The sequence below is a fragment of the Hyla sarda genome, chromosome 5 (genome assembly GCF_029499605.1).
Source record: "Hyla sarda isolate aHylSar1 chromosome 5, aHylSar1.hap1, whole genome shotgun sequence".
NCBI classification, from domain to species: Eukaryota; Metazoa; Chordata; class Amphibia; order Anura; family Hylidae; genus Hyla; species Hyla sarda.
Genome location: NC_079193.1, coordinates 282,563,803 through 282,590,989, shown reverse-complemented (window position 1 = coordinate 282,590,989; position 27,187 = coordinate 282,563,803). Strand labels below are relative to the sequence as shown.

The 27,187-nt window shown below is 43.9% G+C and overlaps 2 protein-coding genes across 4 annotated transcripts in view; one reads left to right on the top strand and one right to left on the bottom strand.

Moving 5' to 3' along the window:
• SPIDR (scaffold protein involved in DNA repair) overlaps window positions 1-27,187 on the bottom strand; it is a 1,058,688-nt gene that overhangs the window by 13,049 nt on the left and 1,018,452 nt on the right. The gene's annotated exons all lie outside the window — the stretch shown is intronic.
• Window positions 1-27,187, top strand: part of PRKDC (protein kinase, DNA-activated, catalytic subunit) — a 631,631-nt gene that overhangs the window by 480,093 nt on the left and 124,351 nt on the right. For all 3 annotated transcript variants that reach the window (XM_056521838.1, XM_056521836.1, XM_056521839.1), the window contains 5 exons: window positions 17,636-17,748; window positions 19,192-19,323; window positions 25,668-25,838; window positions 26,491-26,699; window positions 26,813-26,951. In XM_056521838.1, coding sequence (XP_056377813.1) covers window positions 17,636-17,748; window positions 19,192-19,323; window positions 25,668-25,838; window positions 26,491-26,699; window positions 26,813-26,951 — 764 coding nt within the window. The remainder of the gene's footprint in view (window positions 1-17,635; window positions 17,749-19,191; window positions 19,324-25,667; window positions 25,839-26,490; window positions 26,700-26,812; window positions 26,952-27,187) is intronic.

Below are 27,187 nucleotides of genomic sequence, written 5' to 3'. Positions count from 1 at the left end.
GCAGCGGACCGCGCGACGTGAGTCCCACAAGCCTCAGCTTACCCCTCCAGTGCCCCTGTTGGACTTGGACTCCCCAGAGTGCTTGGCCCCAGTCCTGCCATGTAGTCAGGCCATATCTCCGTCCCAGCTGTGCACTGCGCGGCAGGCTCCGCCCCCCGTCTCTGCTGCGGTGCCGCCGCCATCTTCACCTCCTCTCTACTGGCCGCAGCTCCCCGTCTCAACCTCTGCTGTGCCCTGTCACACTCTGCAGCAGGACCCAAACAGGTTGCCTTCCTGGGCCCTGGTCTGCAAGGGCCCCAGAGGACCAGTCAGAAATAGCTGCAGTGGCCCCAGAATCACCCGGTCAGGTGTCCCCTGGCATCCGGCCTGCACCTCCACCACGGGGATCCCCTCTGCTGTTTGGCTCAATGTAGGCTTTGGGGCCCTCCTCAGTTCCTGCCTTCCACCTACTGGAGACCCATGAGCCTCCTCACGGCACCTTGTCAGCTGCTGACATGCAGGGCCCTGCAGACCCTCTGGGCCTTCCACCTTCTCCAGTGCCTGAGAAACCTCCCTCTCCAGCCCCATCATGGGCATCTTCTAGCCTATCATTGTGGCCGCAGGCTATAGGTGAAGACCCTCCTGATCCTCAGACTCATGTCTCCGGGCCTATTGGTCTCAGGCCGATACCAGCTTTGAAGCCCACTGTGACTCTCACATCTCAGTTCTCTCCCCCGTTGCCAGCTGCGGATCAATCCACAACTGCTGCACAACTTATTTTAAAAGACCACCCTGAGCTTCAGGCCCTTCTTCTACTACTTCCTTCGAAACAAGATCTATCTTCATTAACGGCCGAACTGAAATCTGCCTGGAGACAGAACTTACAGGTGGTACAGTCTGAGGTGGATTCTCTACGCACTTCTGTACAGGAGCTACAAACATTAAATCATCTGTTCAGCTTACCATGGACTCTCTACCCCAAGATCTGATTACTCATATACATCACCAACGACTTCTTCATGCACAGTTCGATGACCTGGAGAACCGCAATCGCAGGAATCATATCCGGATCCGGGGCCTCCCTGAATCTGTACGCCCCCAGGACCTTTTCCAGACCCTCACTGAACTATTCAATTCTATCCTGAACCGCCCGGCTAGGGCACCAATTGAAATAGACAGAGCTCACGGGGCGCTACGTCCTCAGAATCCTGACCCCTCCAAACCGAGGGATGTCATTTGCCGACTACACTATTACACAGTAAAGGAGCAAATTTTGCAAAAGGCGCGACAAATCTGGGATCTGGACTATGAGGGGGCGCGTTTGCAACGGTTTCCAGATCTCTCCCGCCACACTCTCCGCCTGCGCGCTGCCATCAAGCCGTTGCTTACGGTCCTCCAGGGCCGAAACATACCATATAGATGGGGATTTCCTTTCGCCCTTTCTGTCCGCATGGATGACAAACTGGTGACGCTGTGTCGCCCACAAGATTTACCTCTATTCCTACAGACTTTGGGACTTCCTGACATGGACCTTCCGCAATGGACTGATTTGCTAGACAACCCGTATATGCAACTGCCATTGGACGCCCGCCAGGGGATCGTATCTTCCCTCAACCCAGCTACCCCTCGTCCGCAGAGATCCAGGAGACGACCCAGAAGTTCTTCCCGCTCCAGACGGGGATCCCAACGCTCTCCATGAACTGATCCCCGAGTGGACTGTGATACTCAGTTTTGCTGCCCGGTTTCTAAGCACGGATGCTCCAAGTTCCACATGATTGATGAGTATATTTCTTAATTGTGTCATATTCTCCTTGATGTTACTTGACATATGCAATGTTTTTTCCCTTTCCCCTACATGTTGCTTTAATATGTTTACTTGATTAGATTAGTGGCGGTCATACGGATAATGTGACTTACCCACTGTTTTATTTCCTCCGGTTAACGGTGATTTCCATTATCACTATTACCCCTACCCTACGCCCCACGTAGGTTACTGGTAGTTGTCCTGACTACTGCGTTGTTGCCCCTTGGACTTTCTCTTTAGGTACTCTTGCGCTTGTACTCTCTTTGACTAGCGCTGTTTCTTGCTTCTGTTTCTCTCTTTCCCCCTCCCTCACACACTCTTTCCCCAGCCCCTCTTCTCCCCCCACCCTCCCCCCGAGACGACATACATTACTGGACACCCTGCCCTTACTTGTCCCAGTGATGTTGGAGCCCCTTGGGGGTGACCTGTGGCACCAATGGCGTCCCTAAAGGTCACCTCGTTGAATGTACAGGGCCTCAACATCCCTGAGAAAAGATCCAAAATCCTATATCATTTCCACAAACAGAAATCCCAGATAGTATGCTTACAAGAGACCCACTTTCACCAGGACCAATTGTCAGGCTTCCACAATAGATACTACCCACAATGGGTCCACAGCAGTTCTCCCACACAGAAGGTGAAGGGAGTGGCTATATTTCTCCATAAGTCACTGACAGCTCAGATTATTGACACCCGTGTAGATCCCGAGGCCCGCTATGTTTTTGTCAAACTCAATATTCAGGGACGCGAATACACTGTCACTTCCATCTACGCTCCGAATCATGGCCAGAGGTCCTTTATTGAACGGACCCTGGAAGCCCTCAACACATTTTCTCAAGGTCTGCTCATTGTTTGCGGAGACTTCAATATAGCCCTGGACCCCCTGGCCGATACCTCCACAGGTTCTAGTGTGCTCTCTTTTGCTGCGCTGAGGGGAGTTAAGCGTTCTCTTCATGTACATCAGCTTTGCGATACATGGTGCCTTCTCCACCCAACTGAGCGTGATTACTCATTCTTCTCGCATGCAAGGAGAGCATACTCTAGACTTGACTATATCATGATATCACATCACCTTCTCCCCACCCTCCTGTCCGGCTCCATAGATCTGATGATACATTCTGACCATGCACCGGTGTCTTGCTCCCTCCGACTTCCCACTACTATTCTGAGGGAATTCACATGGAAACTTAATGAAACACTTCTGACGGACCCACTGTGTGTCACTGATATTAAGAAGGACATAGCGGCATTTGTTCTGACGCACGCCTCTGACACCACATCGCTGCAAACAAAGTGGGAGGCATTGAAATGCGTCCTTCGAGGTACTCTCATTCGCCATGGTGCCAGGCGTAAGCGTGAGGAAACCGCCAAACTCACCTCCCTTCTTACTAAGCTTCACACTTTAGAGACACGTCATAGACGCACCTTCGGTGAGGAGGACCTACGGGAACTTCTAAGGTTCTCATTGATAAAAAAAAAACACAATAGGTTTCGCCAATTATGTGCTGCATCTCACTATGAATGGGGGAATAAAGCGGGCAGATTGCTGGCCATAGCCCTTAGGGATAAAAGAGCGGCCCTCTTCATTCCTTCCTTCAAAAACTCCCAGGGACGGCTAGAACATCTTACCTCTCAGATCCTCACTAGCTTCCACACATACTACACAGGTCTATATGATTTGTCAGGGGTTGGGGGCATACCTCCTCCTACTACACAAGCAATTCACTCTTTCCTGCACCGTACAGCCCTCCCCTCCCTGCCTCCTGATACTTTAGCTAGCCTGGAGAACCCATTTACGGTCGAGGAATTGGACTTGGCCATCTCTTCCTCACCCTCGGGTATGTCTCCTGGCCCCGATGGGTACACTGCCCGATTTTATAATATGTTTCACTCTGACCTCGCTGCCCCCTTCTTGGCTGCCTGCAATGATGTGTCCCCCTCTAATGGATTCCCTGCCTCCTTCTTAGCCGCCCACATCTTCGTGATACCTAAGGCAGGCAGGGATCTGAATTGATGCCAAAGTTATCGCCCAATCTCCCTCCTTAATGTAGACACCAAAATCTATGCAAAGATGATTGCTTTGCGTCTCACCCCTCTCTTGGAGCACCTAGTCCATTTAGACCAGGTGGGCTTTGTCCCCTCATAGGAAGGCCCGGGACAATACTCTAAAAACTTTCTCACTAATCCATCATGCTCAATCAACTAAATTGCCATGCATGGTCCTCTCGCTTGATGCCGAAAAGGCTTTCGACCGAGTGCGGTGGGGCTTTATGAGAGGGGTGTTGACCCACTTGGGCCTTGGCTGCCTTGCTTTGAGCCGTATAATGGCGCTTTACACCAACTCGTCAGCTAGAATTCGGATTAATGGCTCCCTTTCAGAACCCTTGTCCATACAGAACGGCACCAGACAGGGCTGCCCATTGTCCCCCCTACTTTACGTTCTTGTGATGGAACATCTTATGCAGGCGATTAGAATGCACCCGGACATCAGAGGTATACAGGTGGGAGACCTTCATTTCAAGTGTTCGGCCTTTGCAGACGATCTTCTCCTGTATATCTCTGCACCGGAAACATCACTCCCCGCACTCTTGTCGGTATTGGATGACTTTAGTGCGTTGAGTAATTTTAAAATTAACGTGACTAAGAGTGTGGCTATGAACGTGTCTTTGGATGCGCTGCGGGCCCTAAACCTGCAGGGTCAGTACCCATTTACCTGGCACCCCTCTTTTTTCAAGTACTTGGGGGTTATTATCCCCAAGGACCTCTCCTGTATTGTTGAACTGAATCTGGCGACCCTATTGACCAGGTTCAAGAGTGACCTGACCAAGTGGGAGCGTAAAGATTTCTCATGGATTGGTCGTATCAACATACTGAAAATGAATCTGCTCCTGCTTTGCCAGTGCTGCTTCTTCGCACCTTCTTCAAACCTCTAACCACACTCTTCTCTAACTTTGTGTGGTCCCAGGGACGACATAGACTCTCTAAACGCACTCTGACGCAGTCTAAAACAACTGGTGGCCTAGCCTTCCCCGATCCCTACACCTACTACCTGGCATCGGTAGCAGCCCGTATTCTAGATGGGTTTCACGCTGCCGGAACCAAGCTGTGGATCCAATTGGAAAACGCTCTTGCCCCTTTTCTTATCACTTCACTCCCCTCGATTCGGCCCGCCTACTGGACTACGGCCAATAAGACCTCCCTTCCCCTAGTCTCTAGGATACTACTACATACTTGTTTTCAACACATCACTGCCGTGGGTTTACTTAGACCTTTGGGTCCTCTAACTCCCCTAACAGGCAATCCGGATTTTCTCCCAGGGTCTACGGGGCCTGACTTCTTGGCTGCCCGGACTTGTTCCCCTCTTCCCATTGCCCGGGTTCTCCAGACCTCCTCCTTAAAAGCCCTATCTGACATCTTAGGCGACACTGCACTGCTTTTTCGGCCGTATGCGGTTTCCCCACCGCAGGCAAAAACGTGGTCGACCACGTTTTTGCCTGCGGTCGGGAAACCGCATACGGCCGAAAACGAAGCCGACCGGAGGCTGTGGTTCACTCCGGTCGGCTCATAGACATACATTGAATATGGTTCCCGAATACGGCTGAGTGCGGGCGCCGCAATTAAGCCCCGCCCCCTCCTCCCAGCCGTATACGGGAGCCGTACTTAACAAAACGTGGTGTGAACCCAGCCTTACACTCCTTCCAGTATCTTCAATTGCAACACTTTTAGAACACCTGGCGGCTTCCTGGGGAACTCCATAGAGAACTGACTTCCTGAACAACTGTGCATAGCGCCAACTAGCCCAACTCATGTCATCTCTCTATTATACTCTATACTCAACAGTCGGGACCCTCAGTCCCTTTTGCCCTACCAGCAGAGTTGGTCAAGAGAATTGAACACTGTTCCCAGTATTATGGAATGGGACACGTCCTTTCTCCTTTGTCATAAAGCCTCCAGAGCTGTAGCTCTTCAGGAGACGAACTATAAATTGTTGTCCAGATGGTACAGGGTCCCAGCCCTGATCCATCGCTTTTATCCCTCAGTCTCGCCCACCTGCTGGAGGTGCAAAAGTGATACGGGCATGCTCATCCACATATGGCATTCTTGCCCCCTACTGACACCCTATTGGTCGGCAATACGAGATATCATGGTCACAGGCACACATGTTCCTGACACCCCCCAGGCTTTACTGCTCTCTATGCTACCCGGCCTGGCAGAAAAATTGAAGAAAAGCCTAGCGAGCATATTGCTTGCTGCAGCTAGACGTGTTATCCCGAGATGTTGGAAGTTATCGTCCCCCCCCCCCCCTACTGTTATGGATTGGCTTAAGGAAGTCTTACACATCTAAGGCCTTGAGGAATGCCTGGCTGATCTCAATGCCACCACTGAGCGTTACCTCACGCGATGGCGCCACTGGTTAGACTACTCCGCTTCTTCAGATTTTCTACGATTTGGTCTGACTGCAACCCCGCCTCCCCCGCCTCAACGCGACCCTTCCCCTCCCCCCCTGCACCCCCCCTCATAACTTGCCTCCTACTCGTACTCAGCTCACTCTAACTCTCACACCTCCCTTTCCCATCTTTCTTTGGCTAACAGACATGTCCCTAACTTTTGCCAATATTACTTTATGATTGTCATGTTTCCATTATACACAACATTACTGTGGTTAATGGTATTTGCCCCATGTTTGGGGACCTTTGTCCAACCCTGTGAGAGGGGGTGACAGATTGGCATTGCTCAGAAACGTGAATAATGGTGGATTCATAATTTGAAGACATTGCATCCATTTGGTCTTAATGCAGAATTTAAAGTGATTTAGAGGCATGATGGAGAGGTAAAGGGACATCATTGGGGTTCTCTCCATATGTGATGTGATACACACGAGTTAACATGTTGGTAATTACATTTTTTTCATGCTCAAATGTTATGGGCGAGGAGACATCAACTACTCCGACTTGTTCACGCCGTTCACCGTACGGGATTATTAACATTTTATTTTAATAGTTCGGACATTTACGCACGTGGCAATACCAAATATGTCTATTAAATTTATTTTTTACGCTTTTTGGGGGTAAAATAGGAAAAAGCGGACGTTTTACTTTTTTATTGGGGGAGGGGATTTTTCACTTTTTTTTTACTTTTACATTTTTTTACATTTTTTTTTACACTTGAATAGTCCCCATAGGGGACTATTCATAGCAATACCATGATTGCTAATACTGATCTGTTCTATGTATAGGACATAGAACAGATCAGTGTTATCGGCGATCTTCTGCTCTGGCCTGCTCGATCTCAGACCAGAGCAGGAGACGCCGGGAGGAGGAAGGTGAGGGGACCTCCGTGCGGCGTTCTGAATGATCGGATCCCCGCAGCAGCGGGCGATCCGATCGTTGATTGAAATTGCGCACTGCCGCAGATGCCGGGATCTGTATTGATCCCGGGACCTGAGGGGTTAATGGCGGACGCCCGGGAGATCGCGGGCGTCGGCCATTGCCGGCGGGTCCCTGGCTGCGATCAGCAGCCGGGATCAGCCGCGCATGACACGGGCATCGCTCTGATGCCTGCGGTTATGCACAGGACGTAAATGTACGTCCTGGTGCGTTAAGTACCACCGCTCCAGGACGTACATTTACGTCCTGCGTCCTTAAGGGGTTAAAGTCCCATGCAAGTCAATGGGAAATATATGTTACCGCATAACTTCCAAACTGCAGGAGATATTTCGATAGTACTTGGCCACATGTTACTTATATGTCCACTTAAAATATAGGATAGTTAATTTAACCCTTAACTACCCCCATTTGTGAGGGTCAGGGTTTTTTTTTTTTAAGTCCCATGCAAATCAATGGGAAATGTATGTTCCCATCTAATTTCCGTTAGGCTGGAGCTATTTCATTACCTGGTATACATATTACGAGTCAGGATATGAGGACAGGATGGGAGGATGGGATAGGAGGACAATATAGGAGGTCGGGATAGGAGGTCGGGGTAGGAGGTTGGGGTAGGAGGTCGGGGTAGGAGGACGGGATAGGAGGTCTGGATAGGAGGTCGAGATATGAAGACGGGAAAGGAGGTCGGGATAGGAGGATGGGATTGGAGGTCAAGATAGGAGGTCGAGATAGGAGGACGGGAAAGGAGGACGGGATAGGAGGTTGAGATAGGTCGGGATAGGAGGTCAGGATAGGAGCTCGAGATTGGAGGACGGGATAGGAGGTCGAGGACTGGATAGGAGGTAGGGATAGGAGGTCGGGTTGTGGGGTCGGGATATGACAACAATATAGGAGGACTGCATATGAAGTCAAAAGCTTTCTCCTTTGTTTATTTTCCTCCCCAAAAAGGATTAGGAAGGAAAAACCGGGCAACGCCGGGTACTCAGCTAGTATTTAATATTTATTCCGGGATTTTTTCAGTTTTAGTTTTATTTCATCTATATTTTCCTTTTGTTTTCTCTGAATATACAATGCTTTTAGGTGGAAAAGAGGGGATAGCGCTGCTGGAAAGCAGGCGCACTTGGTAATCAGCTACGGTGGGGTGACCCAAGTGGGTGGGGACTTGACGGTCTCAAACATAGTGGTCCCCCCTTTGACGTTGAACGCCTTGGCCTATCTTAGGTCAAGACAGTGACCTGTCCCAAGTGGTGCAAGTTATACCCCGATATGTGCAATGAGTCAGAATTCATTTTTTATTTTCATTATTTGTTTTTATTTTATTTTAAATTTATTTATTATTTTTTTTAGTTTTGTTTTATTTAATATGCATTTTTTCATTTTTAATTAATTTTTTAAAATATTTTTTACTATTATTATTTTTCATTAACCCCTTAAGGACCGAGGGTTTTTCCGTTTTTGCACTTTCGTTTTTTCCTCCCTACCTTTTAAAAATCATAACATTTTAAATTTTGCACCTAAAAATCCATATGATGGCTTATTTTTTGCGCCACCAATTCTACTTTGTAATGACATCAGTCATTTTACTAAAAAATCTACAGAGAAACGCCGTTTTGTAAATTTTGGGGGCTTCCGTTTCTATGCAGTAAATTTTTCGGTAAAAATGACACCTTATCTTTATTCTGTAGGTCCATAGATTAAAATGATACCCTACTTATATAGGTTTGATTTTGTCGTACTTCTGGAAAAAATCATAACTACGTGTAGGAAAATTTATACATTTAAAATTGTCATCTTCTGACCCCTATAACTTTTTTATTATTCTGTGTACAGGGCTCATTGTTTGCGCTGTGATCTGAAATTTTAGCTGTACCATTTTTTTATTGATCAGACTTTTTGATCGCGTTTTAGTAATTTTTTCATGATATAAAAAGTTACCAAAAATACGCTATTTTGGACTTTGGAAATTTTTTTGCACGTACGCCGTTAGCCGTGCGGTTTCATTAACGATATATTTTTATAATTCGCACATTTCCGCATGCGGCGATATCACGTGTTTATTTTTATTTTATATACACTGGGTTTTTTTTACGGGGGTGATTCAAACTTTTATTAGGGGAGGGGTTAAATGATCTTTATTAACTTTTTTTTCCACTTTTTTTTTTTTTTTTTGCAGTGCTGTAGCTCTGCACACACTGATCTTTTACATTGATGTTTATTATCCCATAGGATAACATAGATCAATGATTCTGCCGCTTGACTGCTTATGCCTGGATCTCAGGCACTGAGCAGTCATTCGGCGATCAGACACCAGGAGGCAGCTAAGGGGACCCTCCTTGTGTCCTTCAGCTGTTCGGGATGCCTCGATTTCGTCGCAGCGATCCCGAACAGCCCCCTGAGCTAAACAGCAACAGTTTAGCTTCACTTTAGACGTGGCGTTCAAAGTTGATCGGCCTCCGGTAACCGGCTCCGGTCTCCGCCGCGATTCTCTTCCTGGTTGCCGGTGGTCGGAGAGTCTTACTGCACTCAGCCAATCACCGGCCGCACTGAAGTCCTGACTCGGCCGGCGATAGGCTGAGTGACGTTTTCGGCCCCGGCCGCAGGTGCCGGTGTAGTGAAGAATTTTGTGTCCTGAAGCGTTCTCACACTGCCGCTCAGCCTATCGCCGGCCGAGTCGGACTTCACTGCGGCTGGTGATTGGCTGAGCGCAGTATGATTCATCCTACCACTGGCAACCAGGAGGTGGATCGCGCCGGAGCCGGTTACCGGAGGTCCCGGGGGAGTGGAGGAAGGTATGTACATCTTTATTTTTTTACTGCCGGCAGTATGGGTGACAATTTTTATACTCCGGAGATCTCCTTTAAAACAGATTTGTAAATTACTTCTATAAAAAAATCATCTTAATCCTTCCAGTACTTATTAGCTGCTGAATACTACAGAGGAAATTATTTTCTTTTTGGAACACAGTGCTCTCTGCTGACATCACGACGACAGTGCTCTCTGCTGATATCTCTGTCCATTTTAGGAACTGTCCAGAGCAGCATATGTTTGCTATGGGGATTTTCTCCTACTCTGGACAGTTCCTAAAATGGACAGAGGTGTCAGCAGAGAGCACTGTGGTCATGATGTCAGCAGAGAGCTCTGTGTTCCAAAAAGAAAAGAATTTCCTCTGTAAGTATTCAGCAGCTAATAAGTACTGGAATGATTAAGAATTTTTTAATAGAAGTAATTTACAAATCTGTTTAACTTTCTGGCACCAGTTGATTTAAAAAAATTAAAAAAAAAGTTTTCCACCGGAGTACCCTTTTAAGGGGTTAAAGAGCCTACCTCTGCTGGATCTTATTGCACGCAGGACATGTCTATATGCTACACGTACACGTTGCCCAATGCAGACTTTTGTTTAGAGCCTGTTAGGATCTTATTCAGATTGTATGCAGCTCTGTGCACCCCTGCTCTGTGATCTCCGTGCACTACCGCGCGTTTAGCGTTGGTGGTTGCCGGGTAACGGGTCAGGTGCGATATGGAGTCACATGATTGTGATCAAGTGCACGGAAGCGCGCACAGCGTTTACAAGCGGGTGCATTGATCACATACCCACCCTTACATCACCATTACACGGAGGTGGTAGATGTTTTCTTCCAACTTTAAAGTATATATTAGTTTTCCTTAATAATTGTATGTTCACATGTGTTTGCATTTTAGTACCGTATTTATCGGGGTATACCACGCACCCTCATTTTACCAAGGATATTTGGGTAAAAAAAGTTTTTTACCCAAATATCCATGGTAAAATGAGGGTGCGTGTGTGCGCGTGTATACCCCCATACACCCCCAGGAAAGGCAGGGGGAGAGAGGCCGTCGCTGCCCGCTTCTCTCCCCCTGCCTTTCCTGGGGTCTAGAGCCCTGCTGCCGGCCCTTCTCTCCCCCTGGCCATCGGCGCCGCTGCCCGTTCTGTCCCCCTGACTATGGGTGCCGGCGCCGATAGCCAGGGGGAGAGAAGCGGTGCCGACAGCCAGGGGGAGAGAAGGGGCCGCGGCACCCATTGCCGGCGCCGCTGCCCCGTTGCCTCCCCCTATCCCCGGTGGCATAATTACCTGTTGCCGGGGTCGGGTCCGCGAGATGTCAGCAGAGAGCACTGTGGTCATGATGTCAGCACAGAGCTCTGTGTTCCAAAAAGAAAAGAATTTCCTCTGTAGTATTCAACAGCTAATAAGTACTGGAAGGATTAATATTTTTTAATAGAAGTAAATTACAAATCTGTTTAACTTTCCGGCACCAGTTGATTTAAAAAAAAAACAATTATTTTCCACCGGAGTACACCTTTAACCACTTAAGGACCTAGGGTGTATGGATACACCTTGACGTCCTGGTACTTAAGGACCCAGGGCGTATCCATACGCCCGTGGGAATTTCCGGGCAGGGGTGACTGCTAATATCAATCAGCAAGCACCCCGCGCAAATGCCCAAGGGGGTCATCAGACCCCTCCCCCCCAGTCGGCGATCGGCGCAAATCGCAAGTGAATACACACTTGTGATTTGCGCCGATTCCGGGTCATACGGGTCTATGGTTACCCGGTGACCCGGAATAGAAGGGGGATCGCGGTTGTCTAAGACACCCACGATCCCCCTGTAGGCATAGGAGTGAGATGGCAGGGTTGCCACCCCTCCTATCCCTGCTATTGCTATCGTCAGATGCGACGACCAATAGCAGACCGGGGGCGGGGGGGTTAACTTTCGTTTTCCCCGTCCTGCCCACCCACAATAGGCGGGGCAGAACGGGGAACCGAAGGGGACCGGGCGTCGACGTCCACTTATCCATCCGGAGGCTGCGGCGACGTTGATCGGTGGGCGGCGTGACCTGCGTCTGAAGAGGACGGCTCCCGGGATCCTACGGAAGCCGGTAAGTTGATCTGGAGGGCTACAGTCTGAGACTGTGGTCTCTAACTGTAGCCCTTCAGATGTTGCAAAACTACAACTCCCAGCATGCCCAGACAGCTGTTTGGGTATGCTGGAATATGTAGTTTTGCAACAGCTGGAGGGCTGCAGTTTGAGACCACTATACAGTGGTCTCTAAACTATATCCCTCCAGATCTTGCAAAACTACATCTCCTAGCATGCCCACATAGCTGTTTGTTGTCTGGGCATGCTTAGAGTTGTAGTTTTGCAACATCTGGAGGTCCACAGTTTGGAGATCACTGTGCACTGGTCTAAAAACTGTTGCTCTCCAGATGTTGCAAAACTGCAAATCCCAGCATGCCCAGAAAGCAAACAACTGTCTCGGCATGCTGGGAGTTGTAGTTGGGTACCTCCAGCTGTTGCATAACTACATCTCCTAGCATGCCCTTCGGTGATTAGTACATGCTGGGAGTTGTAGTTTTGAAACTGCTGGAGGTTTCCCCCCCCCCATGTGAATGTACAGGGTACATTCACACAGACAGGTTTACAGTAAATTTCCAGCTTGAAGTTTGGGCTGCCGCAAATTTTTCACCGCAGTGCAAACTCCTAGCGGGAAATTCACCGTAACACGCCAGTGTGAATGTACCCTAAAAACACTACACTACACTAACACATAATAAAGGGTAAAATACTACATATACACCCCCTTACACTGTCCCCCCCAATAAAAATATAAAACTTCTTGTACGGCAGGGTTTCTAAAACGAAGCCTCCAGCTGTTGCAAAACAACAACTCCCAGCATTTCTGGATAGCCAGTGACTGTCCAGGCATGCTGGGAGTTTAGCAACAGCTGGAGGCACCCTGTTTGGGAATCACTGGTGTAGAATACCCCTATGTCCACCCCTATGCAATCCCTAATTTAGTCCTCAAGGAAACAGTTTAGGGCCATATATGGGGGATCATCGTACTCGGGAGAAATTGCACTACAAATTTTGGGGGTCTTTTTTTCCTTTTACCGCTTGTGAAAAGGAAAATTTGGGGGCTACACCAGCCTGTTAGTGTAAAAAAATAAAAACATTTACACTAACATGCTGGTGTTGCCCCATACTTTTTATTTCCACAAGCGGTAAAAGGAAAAAAAAGACCCCCAAAATTTGTAACGCAATTTCTCTTGAGTACGGAAATACCCCATATGTAGGCGTAAAATGCTCTGCGGACGCACAACAAGGCTCAGGAATGAGAGCGCAGCATGTACATTTGAGGCCTAAATTGGTGATTTGCACAGGGGTGGCTGATTTTACAGCGGTTCTGACAAACGCAAAAAAAAAAAAATACCCACATTTGACCCCATTTTGGAAACTACACCCCTCACCGAACGTGACAAGGGGTGTAGTGAGCCTGAACACCCCACAGGTGTTTGACGAATTTTCATTAAAGTTGGATGGGAAAATGAAATTTTTAAATTTTTTCACTAAAATGCTGGTGTTACCCTAAATTTTTCATTTTCACAAGGGAAAATAGGAAAAAATCCCCCCCAAATTTGTAACCCCATCTCTTCTGAGTTAGAACATACCCCATATGATAATTTAAAGTGCTCTGCGGGCGAACTACAATTCTCAGCAGAGAAGAAGCGCCATTGGGTTTTTGTAGAGAAAATTTGTCCGGAATTGAAGGCCACATGTGTTTACAAAGCCCCCATAGTGCCAGAACAATGGACCCCCGACACATGTGACCCCCTCACGTAATGTAATAAGGGTACATTGAGAATTTACGCCCCACAGGTGTCTGACAGATTTTTGGAACAGTGGTCCGTAAAAATGAAAAATTTAATTTTTCATTTGCACAGCCCACTGTTCCAAAGATCTGTGGGGTGTAAATACTCACTGCACCCCTTATTAAATTCTGTGAGGGGTGTAGTTTCCAAAATGGGGTCACATATGAGGGGGTCCACTGTTCTGGCACCACGGGGGCTTTGTAAATGCACATGGCCCCTGACTACCATTCCAAACTAATTCTCTTTCCAAAAGCTCAATGGCACTCCTCCTCTTCTGAGCATTGTAGTTCGCCAGCAGAGAATTTTACGTCCTAACATGGGGTATTTCCATACTCAGAAGAAATGGGGTTACACATTTTGGGGGTCATTTTCTCCTTTTACCCCTTGTAAAAATGTAAAATTTAGGGGAAAAATTGCATTTTAGTTAAAAAAAAAAAAAAAAAAAATTATTTACACATCCAACTTTAACGAAAAGTCGTCAAACACCTGTGGGGTGTTAAGGCTCAGCGGACCCCTTGTTACCTTCCTTGAGGGGTGTAGTTTTCAAAATAGTATGCCATGTGGGTATTTTTTGCTGTTCTGGCACCACAGGGGCTTCCTATATGCGACATGCCCTCAAAAAACCATTTCAGCAAAAGTTGCTTTCAAAAAGCCAAATGTGACTCCTTCTCTTCTGAGCATTTTGTTCACCCGCAAAGCATTTTACGTCCTAACATGGGGTATTTCCATACTCAGAAGAGATGGGGTTACAAATTTTGGGGGGCATTTTCTCCCATTTCCCTTTGTAAAAATGGTAAATTTGGGGGGAAAACTGCACTTTAGTGTGAAATAATTTTTTGCCATTTACACATCCGATTTTAACCAAAAGTTGTCAAACACCTATGGGGTGTTAAGGCTAACTGGACCCCTTGTTACATGCCATGAGGGGTGTAGTTTCCAAAATGGTATGCCATGTGGTGTTTTCTGCTGTTCTGGCACCATAGGGGCTTTCTAAATGTGACATGCCCCCCAAAAACCATTTCAGAAAAATTCACTCTCCAAAATCCCATTGTCGCTCCTTCCCTTCTGTGCCCTCTACTGCGCCCGCCGAACACTTGACATACAAATATGAGGTATTTCCTTACTCGAGAGAAATTGGGTTACAAATTTTGGGGGCTTTTTCTACTATTACCACTTGTAAAAATTCAAAAACTGGGTCTACAAGAACATGCGAGTGTAAAAAATGAAGATTTTGAATTTTCTCCTTCACTTTGCTGATATTCCTGTGAAACATCTAAAGGGTTAACACACTTACTGAATGTCATTTTGAATACTTTGAGGGGTGCAGTTTTTACAATGGGGTAATTTGTGGGGTATTTCTAATATGAAGGCCCTTCAAATCCACTTCAAAACTGAACTGGTCCCTGAAAAATTACGATTTTTTAAAATTTTGTGAAAAATTTGAAAATTGCTGCTGAACTTTGAAGCCCTCTGATGTCTTCCAAAAGTAAAAACATGTCAACTTTATGATGCAAACATAAAGTAGACATATTGTATATGTGAATCAATGTATAATTTATTTGGAATATCCATTTTCCTTATAAGCAAAGTAAAAAAAAAAAAGCAAAATTTTCAATTTTTTCATAAAATTTTGGAATTTTTCACCAAGAAATGATGCAAGTATCGACAAAATTTTACCACTAACATAAAGTAGAATATGTCACGAAAAAACAATCTCGGAATCAGAATGAAAGGTAAAAGCATCCCAGAGTTATTAATGCTTAAAGTGACAGTGGTCAGATGTTCAAAAAATGGCCGAGTCATTAAGGTATATTTGGGCTGGGTCCTTAAGGGGCTAATGAGGTATATGGGTATAAAAACCCTCTTATTTGTGAAACGTTGTAATGCTCACATGAGAAAATAATTCACAGTCAGTTGGAGTGCTGTGCTTTGTTTTGGTATACAGTAATGCCCCGACCTGCGATGGCCCCGACATATGATAAAATCGACATACGATGGCCTCTCAGAGGCCATCGCATGTTGATGTCAGCATCGACATACGATGCTTTTATATGTCGGGGCCATCGCATTAACTGCTATCCGACAGCGCAAAATGCTTAAGCTGCTGTCGGATAGCAGTTTAAGCATCCCGGGCAGGTTCGCCTACTTATTCCCGCTGCTCCGGGTCCACTTCGCGATCCTCCGGCGTCTTCTGCATCTTCTTCAGGGTCCAGGCCTCGCTTTCTGGCATCGTTATTACGTCACTACGCACGCCGCGCCGGCGCAGCAGCGTAATAACGTCACCAGAAAGCGAGGCCCGGACCCTGCAGAAGATGCGGAAGAAGCCGGAGGATCGCGAAGAAGACACCGGAGCAGCGGGACAGCATCGGGAGCCCCTTGGACAGCATCGGGAGCGATGAGGACCTGGTCCGGAGTGGCGGGGACAGGTGAGTACAGCTTCCTATACTTTACATTGCACGGATCCCTCAACATACGATGGATTCGACAAACGATGGGTCGTTTGGAACGAATTACCATCGTATGTTGAGGGACCACTATATATATATATATATATATATATATATATATATATATATATATATATATAAATGAAGAAAATCTGCAGCACTACTTATCCAATACAGCAGCGGGTGCCAGCGCCCCAGACCCGATCAAAGTCCATGTAATATAGATGTAGAAAAAGCCCAGCACTCCTCAAATACGTGAAAAAAAGGTAGTGGTTTATTGGCTCACATAGCAGCAACGTTTCTGTCCTACCATAGGACCATTTTCAAGCTTGAAAATGGTCCTATGGTAGGACAGAAACGTTGCTGCTATGTGAGCCAATAAACCACTACCTTTTTTTCACGTATTTGAGGAGTGCTGCGCTTTTTCTACATCTATATATATATATATATATATATATATATATATATATATATTATATACACACACACATACAAACTAAACGGGATGAGTATTTAACTCAGGGAGAGTTCACCACTCCTGGTGTGACGGAGCTTTCAAGGGCCACTAAGCACTCCGTAGGCATTCTGGGTAGGGGAATATGCAAATCAGCTCATTACATCACCTTTTCAGGCGATGTTCCTTGGTATCAGCTTAGCTCCAGTTACGGAATATAAAAAGCTAATCGGGATTAATGCCAAGCCAGAACTCTCTCTCCAGAAGGAAAGAGCACCCATGGGAGCGAACTCGCTCTGTGCAGTAATGATAGCGCAGTGCCACAGCGGAGATCCCGGGGGTCCCCAGCAGCGGGACCGCGGCAATCTGACATCGTATCCCCAATCCTTTGGATAGGGGATAAGATGTCTAGGGACGGAGTACCCCTTTAATATATCAACAAAAATTTACCACTAATATAAAGTACAATATGTCTTGAAAAAACAGTCTCTGAATCACTTTGCAGGTAAAAGCAGTCCAGAGTCATTACCACTTAAAGAGACAGACACATGTCAGATTTGAAAAAACGGACTGGGTCATGAAGGCCAAAACTAGCTGGGTCATGAAGGGGTTAAAGAAAAGGTGCTCTGAAATTATTTATTGTGAAGTATTTAGGAAAATAATTGGGAGCGTGGATAGGTCTTCTTTAACCTGGTAAGGACACAGGGTGTACAGGTATTAAGATTTAGTTATCAGGAGTAGCTGTACTGAATAACCATGGATGTGAATAGAATCTTCCTCATGTTTTTGAGCATGTATGATTTTAAATAATGTCGTAAATCTCTAGATTACTTGAGTTTTTTTTTTTTTTGTGTAAACTTTTGAAATACTGTGAAAAATAACCACATTTTATGACACAGGAATTGAAAAAAGGTCAGAAATTTTGAGACTGCGCAGGCGTTTCTTAAAAGATCAAGAGAAGCTCAGTATCATATATGCAAAAAAAGGATCAGCAGAACAGAAAAAAGAAAAGGTTTGTTTTCTTCTCTTTTCTTTATCCTGCAGTCTAGGTCTAGTGTCTTCCCTGAGGTACATGAGATTCTGGTTACAAAATATTTAGTCTTGCAATACACTAATGTAGTTATCTAGTAAATTGTGAACACTCTTCTGTGATGAATGATTAATTAGAAACCAAAAATATTGTTGGCAAAAAAAGACCACCTGGTCCTTTATCTCAGAATAGATGTATGTTTATCCCAAGCTCACAATTGCTGGAAGTTTGTTCCATGCATCTACCATTGCATTAAAATATTATATTCTTACTTTGCTTCCAATATTCCCTCCAACTAACATTTGATGGTGTCTCCTTGTACTTTTAGTTTCTTATTAAACCCTTTCCTCCTGAACCTTATTGAACCCTTTAACTTATTTAATTGGAACCTGTTAACACCTTTGTGCCACCAGAACCACAAGGCATTGAGGTGGTCCCTGTTGGCTCTCCCTATACCCAAACAGGGAAAGATCTATCAATTAATGCTGGTGGGGCATAGAAAAGCCATCAGGAATCACACTGAGGGCCCGTGGTTCAGGCAGCATGAAGGTCTTGACAGATTCAATTTAAAGGGGTACTCCACTGGAAAACATAATTTTTTAAATCAACTGGTGCCAGAAAGTTAAACAGATTTGTAAATTACTTCTATTTTATCTTAATCCTAAACAGAGAGCACTGTGGTCAGGCAGAAAGGAAATTCAAAAAGAAAAGAACTCCCTGTGGATCACAACAGCAGCTGATAAGTACTGGAAGGATTAAGATTTTTTTAATAGAAGTAATTTACAAATCTGTCTAACCTTCTGGCACCAGATGATTTAAAAAAAAAAAAAAGTTTTCCAGTGGAGTACCCCTTTAAGTATCTATTTCATGTCCCCCCTTTCCAAACTACTGTAAGTCTTTTCTGATTTATGATAGGCTACACAACTTTACTCACATATTGGGCCTCATTTAGTAAGAGTGTTGGGGTTTATACTAGTGTGAAATGTTTTTCCAGACTTACAGGATTCCCCTCTCTTTACTATAGGGATCACAGATTTATAAGTCGGGAACATTTTCTGACCAGCTTTTTCTAGGTGAAAATTTCCAGCCATTTAGTCACCAAATTTTCTGCGAATTCAATAGTAAATAGGTCGGTTGCAAAACCCTTTTGCAACAGACCGTGCCCCCTTTTCGGCTTTACACAATGCAATGTCAGGTTAGTTGGATTTTCCTGCTGCCTGGTGCACACTTAATAAATGAGGACCATTATATATAAGATTATACTTAGAGAATATAGTAGATTGAGTCATTTACTAGTTTTCTTTGTATCCCTATATTGTTTGTTTTTTTACCTTAGTCATGCAAAAAATAAAAAATAAAGTCAAATTGAATTTTTGAGTAGATTTCTTTCTTCAATATCAGTCCATTTATCCATTTATTTTTAAGGAACTAAAAGTTGAGCAAAAGATGAAACAGGATGCTCAAGTAATTCTTTATAGAAGTTATCGACATGGAGATTTGCCTGATATCCAGATTGCATACAGCGCGCTTATTGCACCGTTACAAGCACTTGCACAGGTCTGTTACATTTCTTTTTACGTTAAAGTTTAACAGGGTTATCCAATAATAGAAAAACAGAACAAATTTTTTCCAAAAAAAGGACCACTACTGTCCGCAAGCTTTGTGTGGTATTGCAACTTGGCTCCATTCACTTCAATGGAACTGAGCTGCAAAACCACAACCGACGCGTTTTGCCCAGGTGGCGTTGTCCAGGAGAATCCTGGACAAAGCCCCCTGGGCAAAACGCGTCAAAGGTGTGGTGGTTGACGGGGGGGGGGGGTGTCTGTATAATTGTCATTAGCTGGTCTTTGAAAGCTTTTTATGGCTTTCAGCTATCTTTTATTATGCTTTTTACTGGTTTAGGATGTTATTTCTGTGTACTTATATGCATGTTGGTCACTACACACTGTTTTTGCATTTTTTGCACAATTGTATTATACTTATATCTTTACCTAGTTCTGCCTAATACACCTGTGTTAGACTATTATTGTGTCTTCTATAGCTGGCCATTACTCTGTATTATTGCCACATAGCCATTACAATACTTAAATTTATATCCCTCCTTTCCCTAGTTCCCGCCTTTTTCTGTGTCCATTGCTCTTGCTTTTAAACTTGTTGTTTGCATTAATTTCCTAATAAAGAATACTTATTTTTATACATAGTCCTTTTTTGAGTGGTCTTTAACCCCTTGACGACAGTGGACGCAAATGTACGTCATAGTGCCGTGGTTATTAACGCACCTTGACGTACATTTACGTTCCGCTATGACTCCAGGCATCGGACCGGTATTCACTTCATGCACGGCAGGTCTCGGCTGCTATCAGCATCCAGGGACCCGCCGGTAATGGCGGACATCTGCGATCGCGCGGATGTCCGCCATTAACACCTCAGATGCCGTGATCAATACAGATCACGGCATCTGGGGCAGTGCAGTACTTTAAATGGATGATCAGATTGCCCCGCAGCGCTGCCGCAGGGATCAGATCATCCATAATGGCGGACGGAGGTCCCCTCACCTGCCTCCGTCCATCTACAGGGGTCTTCTGCTCTGGTCTGAGATCGAGCAGACCAGACCAGATGATCACCGATAACACTGATCAGTGCTATGCCCTATGCATAGCACTGAACAGTATTAGCAATCAAATGATTGCTATAAATGGTGCCCTATGGGGACTATAAAAGTGTAAAAAAAAGTTAAAAAAATAAAAAGTTAAAAAATTTGAAAAATCCCCTCTCCCAATAAAAACATAAATCATCCGTTTTTCCCATTTTACCCCCCAAAAAAGCGTACAAAAATAAGCATATTTGGTATCATCACATGCGTAAAAGTCTGAACTATCAAAATATATTGTTACTTATCCGGTACGATGAACGGTGTAAACGTAAATTTAAAAAAAAGGCCAAAATTGCTGCATTTTTGTCACATTTTATTCCCCCAAAAAACTACTAAAAAAATTATAAAAAGTAAAACCTGAGCAAAAGTGGTACCAATAAAAACTACAGATCATGGCGTAAAAAATTAGCCCTCATACTACCCCGTATACGGAAAAATTTGAAAGTTATAGGTTGTCAAAATAGGGCAATTTCAAACATACTAATTTTGTTAAAAATTGTTTGAGATTTTTTTTTTAAGTGGTACAATTATAGAAAAGCACATATCAATGAGTATCATTTTAATCGTATTGACCCACAGAATAAAGAAAACATATAATTTTTACCATAAAGTATACACTGTTAAAACAAAACCTTCCAAAATTTGCTAGATTTCTGTGGTCTTATCAATTTTCCCACATAAATAATATTATTTGGGTTGCACCGTACATTTTATGGTAAAATAAGTGATGTCATTACAAAGTAAAATTGGCAACGCAAAAAAAAAGCCCTCATATGGGTCTGTGGATGGAAATGTAAAAGAGTTATGATTTTTAGAAAGCGAGGAGGAAAAAACGAAAATGCAAAAATAAAATTGGCCTGGTCCTTAACGACGCAAGATGTATATTTACATCCTGCTCTGGCTCCCACGATTTAACACGTCATATCGGGTCGGTCCCGGCGGCCATCAACTGCCGGGATTCACAGCTAATACAGGACATCACCGATCGCGGTGATGCCCTGTATTAACCCTTCAGACGTGGCGATCAAATTTGACCGCCGCGTCTGATGTTAAAGTGAAAGTATCCCGGCAGCTCAGTCAGGCAACTTACAGGACACCGGGAGGATCCCTACCTGCCTCCTCTGTGTCCGATCCAGGCAGGAGCAGGCAAGTGCCGATAACACTGATCAATGGCATGTTAATAAATGCCAGTGATCAGTGTAAAAGATCAGTGTGTGCACTGTTATAGCCCCTATGGGGGCTATAACACTGCAAAAAAAAAGTTGAAAAAAAGTTGGAATAAAAAAAGTGTTATTAAATGTGATTTAACCCCCTTCTCTAATAAAAGTTTAATCACACCCCTTTTCCCATAAAAAAAAAAACTGTGTAAATAAAAACATCGTCGCATGCATAAATGTCCGAACTATAAAAATTTATTGTAAATTTAACCACACGGTCAATGGTGTACATGTAAAAAAAAATCTGAAGTCCAAAATAGCGAATTTTTGGTCACTTTTTATACCATTAAAAATGAATAGAAAGCAATCAAAAAGTCCGATCAAAACAAAAAGGGTACCGATAAAAACTGCAGATCACGGTGCAAAAAATGTGCCCTCATATCACCCCGTACACATAAAAATAAAAAAGGTACAGGGGTCAGAAGATGACAATTTCAAAATCAAACCTATATAAGTAGGTATTATTCTAAGAATGAGTGTAGAACTGACTTCAATGCATTTAATATATAAATAGAATGACCCATTAGAATACATCTTGCTTTTGTAATTGTGTGCTTGAGCTGGGCATATAGTCTGAACATAAACCTGTGTAAATAACCTGCAGCGTTTGTTCCGGGGCTTGCACCAAGGCTGAACAGCCAGGGTAACATGCGACGCTAGTATAGTAGTGTGTGAGAGTGGTCATGTGATCCGGAGCAAGTCAGGTGACCTGGTCATGTGACAGCCCTGGACCCGGATCACATCTCACACAGGCGCAGTGGCGTTTTCACCCAAGCCAGTGGACGCCATGACACTAACAACAGAGCGGATAAGAGTCTTATCTCTTTGCTTTATGAATATTAATTTAGTTTTCAGCTGCAATGTATTATCATGATGAAATTGGAGCATAATATTTCAAGCATTTTAATGTTGTAGCACTAAGCTTGAAAATTGAGATTTTTTGGAGTGCTGGATATTATCTAATCTAAGGACTTTTCATCAAGAAGTTTTGGACGCTGGCACCCACATCTCTAGGCTGAGTAGTGCTGCAATATTCTTTTTGGTTTCATCTATATCTATCTACCCACCCCCACCCCCCACCCCCACAATTATAAAAAAAAAAATTGGTTACGTATGTTGGAAAGAAATAAGAAGCGATCAAAAAGTCCCTGCAAAACAAGAATGGTGCCTATAAAAACTACAAATTACAGTACAAAACATCATTCCTTATACTGAAAAGTCCCTTTCAGTGGGATAGAGAAGATGTCTCCCTTAGCAATTCCAACCAGGTTGGCCAACCTGCCTAATATGGTAGTGCCAATGATAGGATTGGGCCATCTATCTGTATCATCAACTTTGTTGAGTAGTGTAGCTGAAGGGGGGTGTCCTAGCCATGACTATAGCTACAGGGTTAAAGCTGTTATGTTTTTGAGAGGCATTTATAGGAAAATCTTGGAAAATCAGCAGAGCAAGGTCCAAGATCTTGGGGAGAATGTTTGGAACTGTAGGCTTGCAGAACTTTCTCTTTAATGGACCAATTCTGTTGAAGAGCAGTGACTGGCTATTTGTGAGACTTTTTATCTTCTATCACCAATGCCACAGGAAGACTAGGGTCAGAAGCTAAATAATGATCAGGCCCACATAGCATTCTGGAGTGCCCACAAAAGCAGTTTTGTTCGTTCAGCTTATCTTTATGTTTTCACTGTCTCCATGTGCTGAGCCAGGGCCTCTGTAACCCCTTAAGGACAATAGACTTAAATGTCATCTTGATGCGCTGGGACTGAGCGCACCGGGACGTACATTTACGTCCTGTACATGACCCGTCGGTAATGGCTGACGACAGCGATTACGCTGATGTCTGCCTTTAACCCCTAAGATTCCATGATCAATACAGAATGTGGCACTTCTAAGGGCTGATCTGATTGCCCGTGACACGGCCGCAGGAATCAAATCAAGATGGTGGACCCAGGTCCCCTCACCTGCCTCCGTCCTCCAGGTGTAGTCTTCTCTGGTCTGCTTTCTAGCAGACCAGAGCAGAAGATCGCCAATATACCATAACTGATGAGTGCTACGCATATGCATAGCGCTGAACCGTATTAGCAATCTAATGATTGCTATAAATAGTTCCCTATGGGGACATAAAAAGTGTAAAATAAACCTGAAAACATTTTTTAAAACATTTTGAAAAAGCCCTGCTCCCAATAAAAATTTTAATCGCCCCTTTTCCCCATTTTACTAATAAAAATTATTGGTATTGGTGCATGAGTAAATGAGTAAACATAAAAAAAAGTCAAAAATTTATGATTTTTGGCTACATCATATCCCAGAAAAATGTAATAAAAAGTGATCAAAAAGTCACATATACGCAAAAGTGGTACCGATAAAAATTACAGATTACGTGGCAAAATTTTTGCCCTTTTACAGCCCCGTATATGGAAAGATGAAAGAGCTAGAGGGGTCACAATAGTGTGATTTAAAACATACTCATTTTGTTTAAAGAGTTTTATATTTTTATTAAAGTAGTACAATAATAAAAAGTGTGTAAACATGGGTATCATTTTAATAGTATTGACCCAGAGAGTAAATAGAATAGGTAATTTTTACTGTAAAGTACACTGCTTAAAAAACAAAACCCTTCAGATGTAGCAAAATCACGTTTTTCTTATATTTTTTTTTTATTACGCTGTACATTTTATGGTAAAATAAGAGATGTTATTGCAAAATACAATTGGTCGCACACAAATGGGTCTCATATGGGTCTGTTGATGGAAAAATAAAAAATTCTGAATTTTAGAAGTCAAGGAAGAAAAAAGGAAAATGCTAAAATTTAACTGGCGTTGTCCTTAAGGCCAAAATGGACCATGTCCTTAAGAGGTTGAGGGTAGTAGTTGACGTTTTACAGAAAGACTCCCTATATTCCAGGTCAGAAATTTTGGGAGCATTGGCACTAATCTTGAATAAGGACAGAAGTAATGGAGGCAAGTAACACATCCACCTGTTTGTCAAAGAAAGGCATTAGAAGTTGAGAGATTTTCTGAGCCACAGAAGTTGCATTAATAGTCACAATCCAATGGTGCAAGTGGACTATAGTCGGAGCCAGTTTAGGCGGAGTGATGTCCTCTCTCCATTTAGTTGTTGAGAGGATGTGTGCAAAGCTTTTATCCTTTATTGGTCTTGGTGGCTTACTTAGCAGCCATACTGGTGGTTTACAGTCTGTCTGAGGAAGCTGTAAAGATTAAAAGGCGCCTACAGTTAGTTGTGTCACCTGCACCTTGTACTTGTCCAGAATTCTACCCATGTGCATGGGAGAGTCTCAAACGCTGTATAAAGCAGTCATGTGATGTCTGTTGCTGACCTATAGTCTTATGTTCCTCATGTAAAAGAGCAGAGGTATGGTTAGAGTCTCACAGCATGTTTGTCATCGCCAGCAGTCTAAAGAGATTGTGATACGCAATCACAACGGAATGCTGCTGAAAGCAATTTTAAGGGGTACTTCCTTGGAAAACATTTTTATTTTAAATCAACTGGTGCCAGAAAGTTAAACAGATTTGTGAATTACTTCTATTTAAAATTCTTAATCCTTCCAGAACTTATCAGCTGCTGTATACTACAGAGGAAGTTCTTTTCTTTTTGAATTGCCTTCTGTCTGACCACAGTGCTCTCTGCTGACACATCTGTCCATTTTAGGAACTGTCCAGAGCAGGAGCAAATCCCCATTGTAAACCTATGCTGTTCCGGACAGTTCCTGACATGGACAGAGGTGTCAGCAGAGAGCAGTGTGATCAGACAGAAAGGAAATTCAAAAAGAAAAGAACTTTCTATGTGGTATACAGCAACTGATAAGTACTGGAAGGATTATGATTTTTTTAATAGAAGTCCTTTACAAATCTGTTTTACTTTCAGGCACCAGTTGATTTGAAAACATTTGTTTTCTACTTTTTTACACCGGAGTTCCCCTTTATGGTATGGTCACACATTGTGGGGGCAGTTCTAAAAACAAAGCTGTAAAAAAAATTTAATTTATTCATAATTGTTTGTTTTCTCTATTTTAGAAAGATCCAGCTCTGGCAAAACAGCTATTCAGTGCATTATTTTCTGGGATTCTGGAAGATATAAACAGCTCTACCGAAATAAAAATCATTGCCACTAAACTGATTGATAAATTCAATCTATATTTAAATAGCACTGTGTATTATTTTCCACCATTCATTGGTTGCATACAGGTAAACATATTAACATGGTTGTGATATACATATAATGCATTCAGAACAATTTCAGACCCTCTCACAGTTTTACCATTTTATGTTGAGGCCTTTGCTAAAATAAAAAATCCCCCCCCCCCATCATTATGCACTCAATGGCCCCTATTGACAAAGTTAAAACAGAATTTAAAGGGTACTCTTCCCCTGGACATCTTATACCATATCCAAAGGATAGGGGATAAGTTGTCTAATTGCGGGGTGTGTGGCCACGGGCAGAATGCTGGGTTCGGGCTACTGTGGTCGTGATGTCACGCCACGCCCCCTCCATTCATGCCTGTGGGAGGGGGCATGACAGGTGTGATTGCTTGTCACGCCCCCTCTCATAGACTTGAATGGAAGGGGCCTGGTGTGATGTCATGACCATGACCGCCCTAACACATTGTTCTGAACAAAAAAATTCAGAATGCCAGGGTGATCGGGGGTGGGATAATGGGGGGGGACCGAACCACCTGCGATCAGGCATCTTATCCCCTATCCAAAAGATGCGCAATATTTTATGAGAATTTGTGAACTTTTTTCATGCAACATATTTTATTTTCTAAGAATGCCTGATCACAAAGGTTTTGCAAGATATATGCACAACATGTATTAAAAAAAAATTATGTATATTTAGGATATGTGTTACCACCATGTTGAGCTGCTTGAGCTAAATCCAACAAGTGTAAGCAGAAGTGGCATAGAAAGTTTGCAGCAGTCAATAGGTATTCTACTACTCGAGAAAGCATTGCAGTACATTTCACCACCAGAGGAACCTCCAACAAAGAAGATGCGTGGAAGAGCAGACACTCCTCCTGATGTTTTGAGATGGATACAGCTTGCTCGGTGAGTCATAAAGAAGAAAAACTATGTTTTTTTCATAACTGGTATGTTGAATATGTCTGACTGAATTGTACATTCTCTCTTTGAGATTAAACACAGATCTCTTGTTCTTTAAGGCTGTATCGCTCTATTGATGACTATGATGTTCTTCGAGGGATTTTCAGTAATAAGATTGGAACGAAAGATATTACGCAACGTGCTTTAAATGCTGAAGCAAGATCGGACTATGGAGAAGCTGCTAAACTTTATGATGAGGTATGTACTTTAAGTGTGGTTTCCAAACCTTTATCGGGTCATGACTCCCTTAGTGTATGACAGTTTTTCCAAGGCTCCCTAAAGTCAAACAGTTGCAGCGCGCATATAGATGCAGGGGTGGGGAAATTTTATAAAAAACTACTTGTCCACGGGACTAAAATGGAGCAAAATCTACTTGTCCCTCATGACGGCCAATTTTCGCTTTTACGCTCTCGTTTTTTCCTCCTCGCCCTATA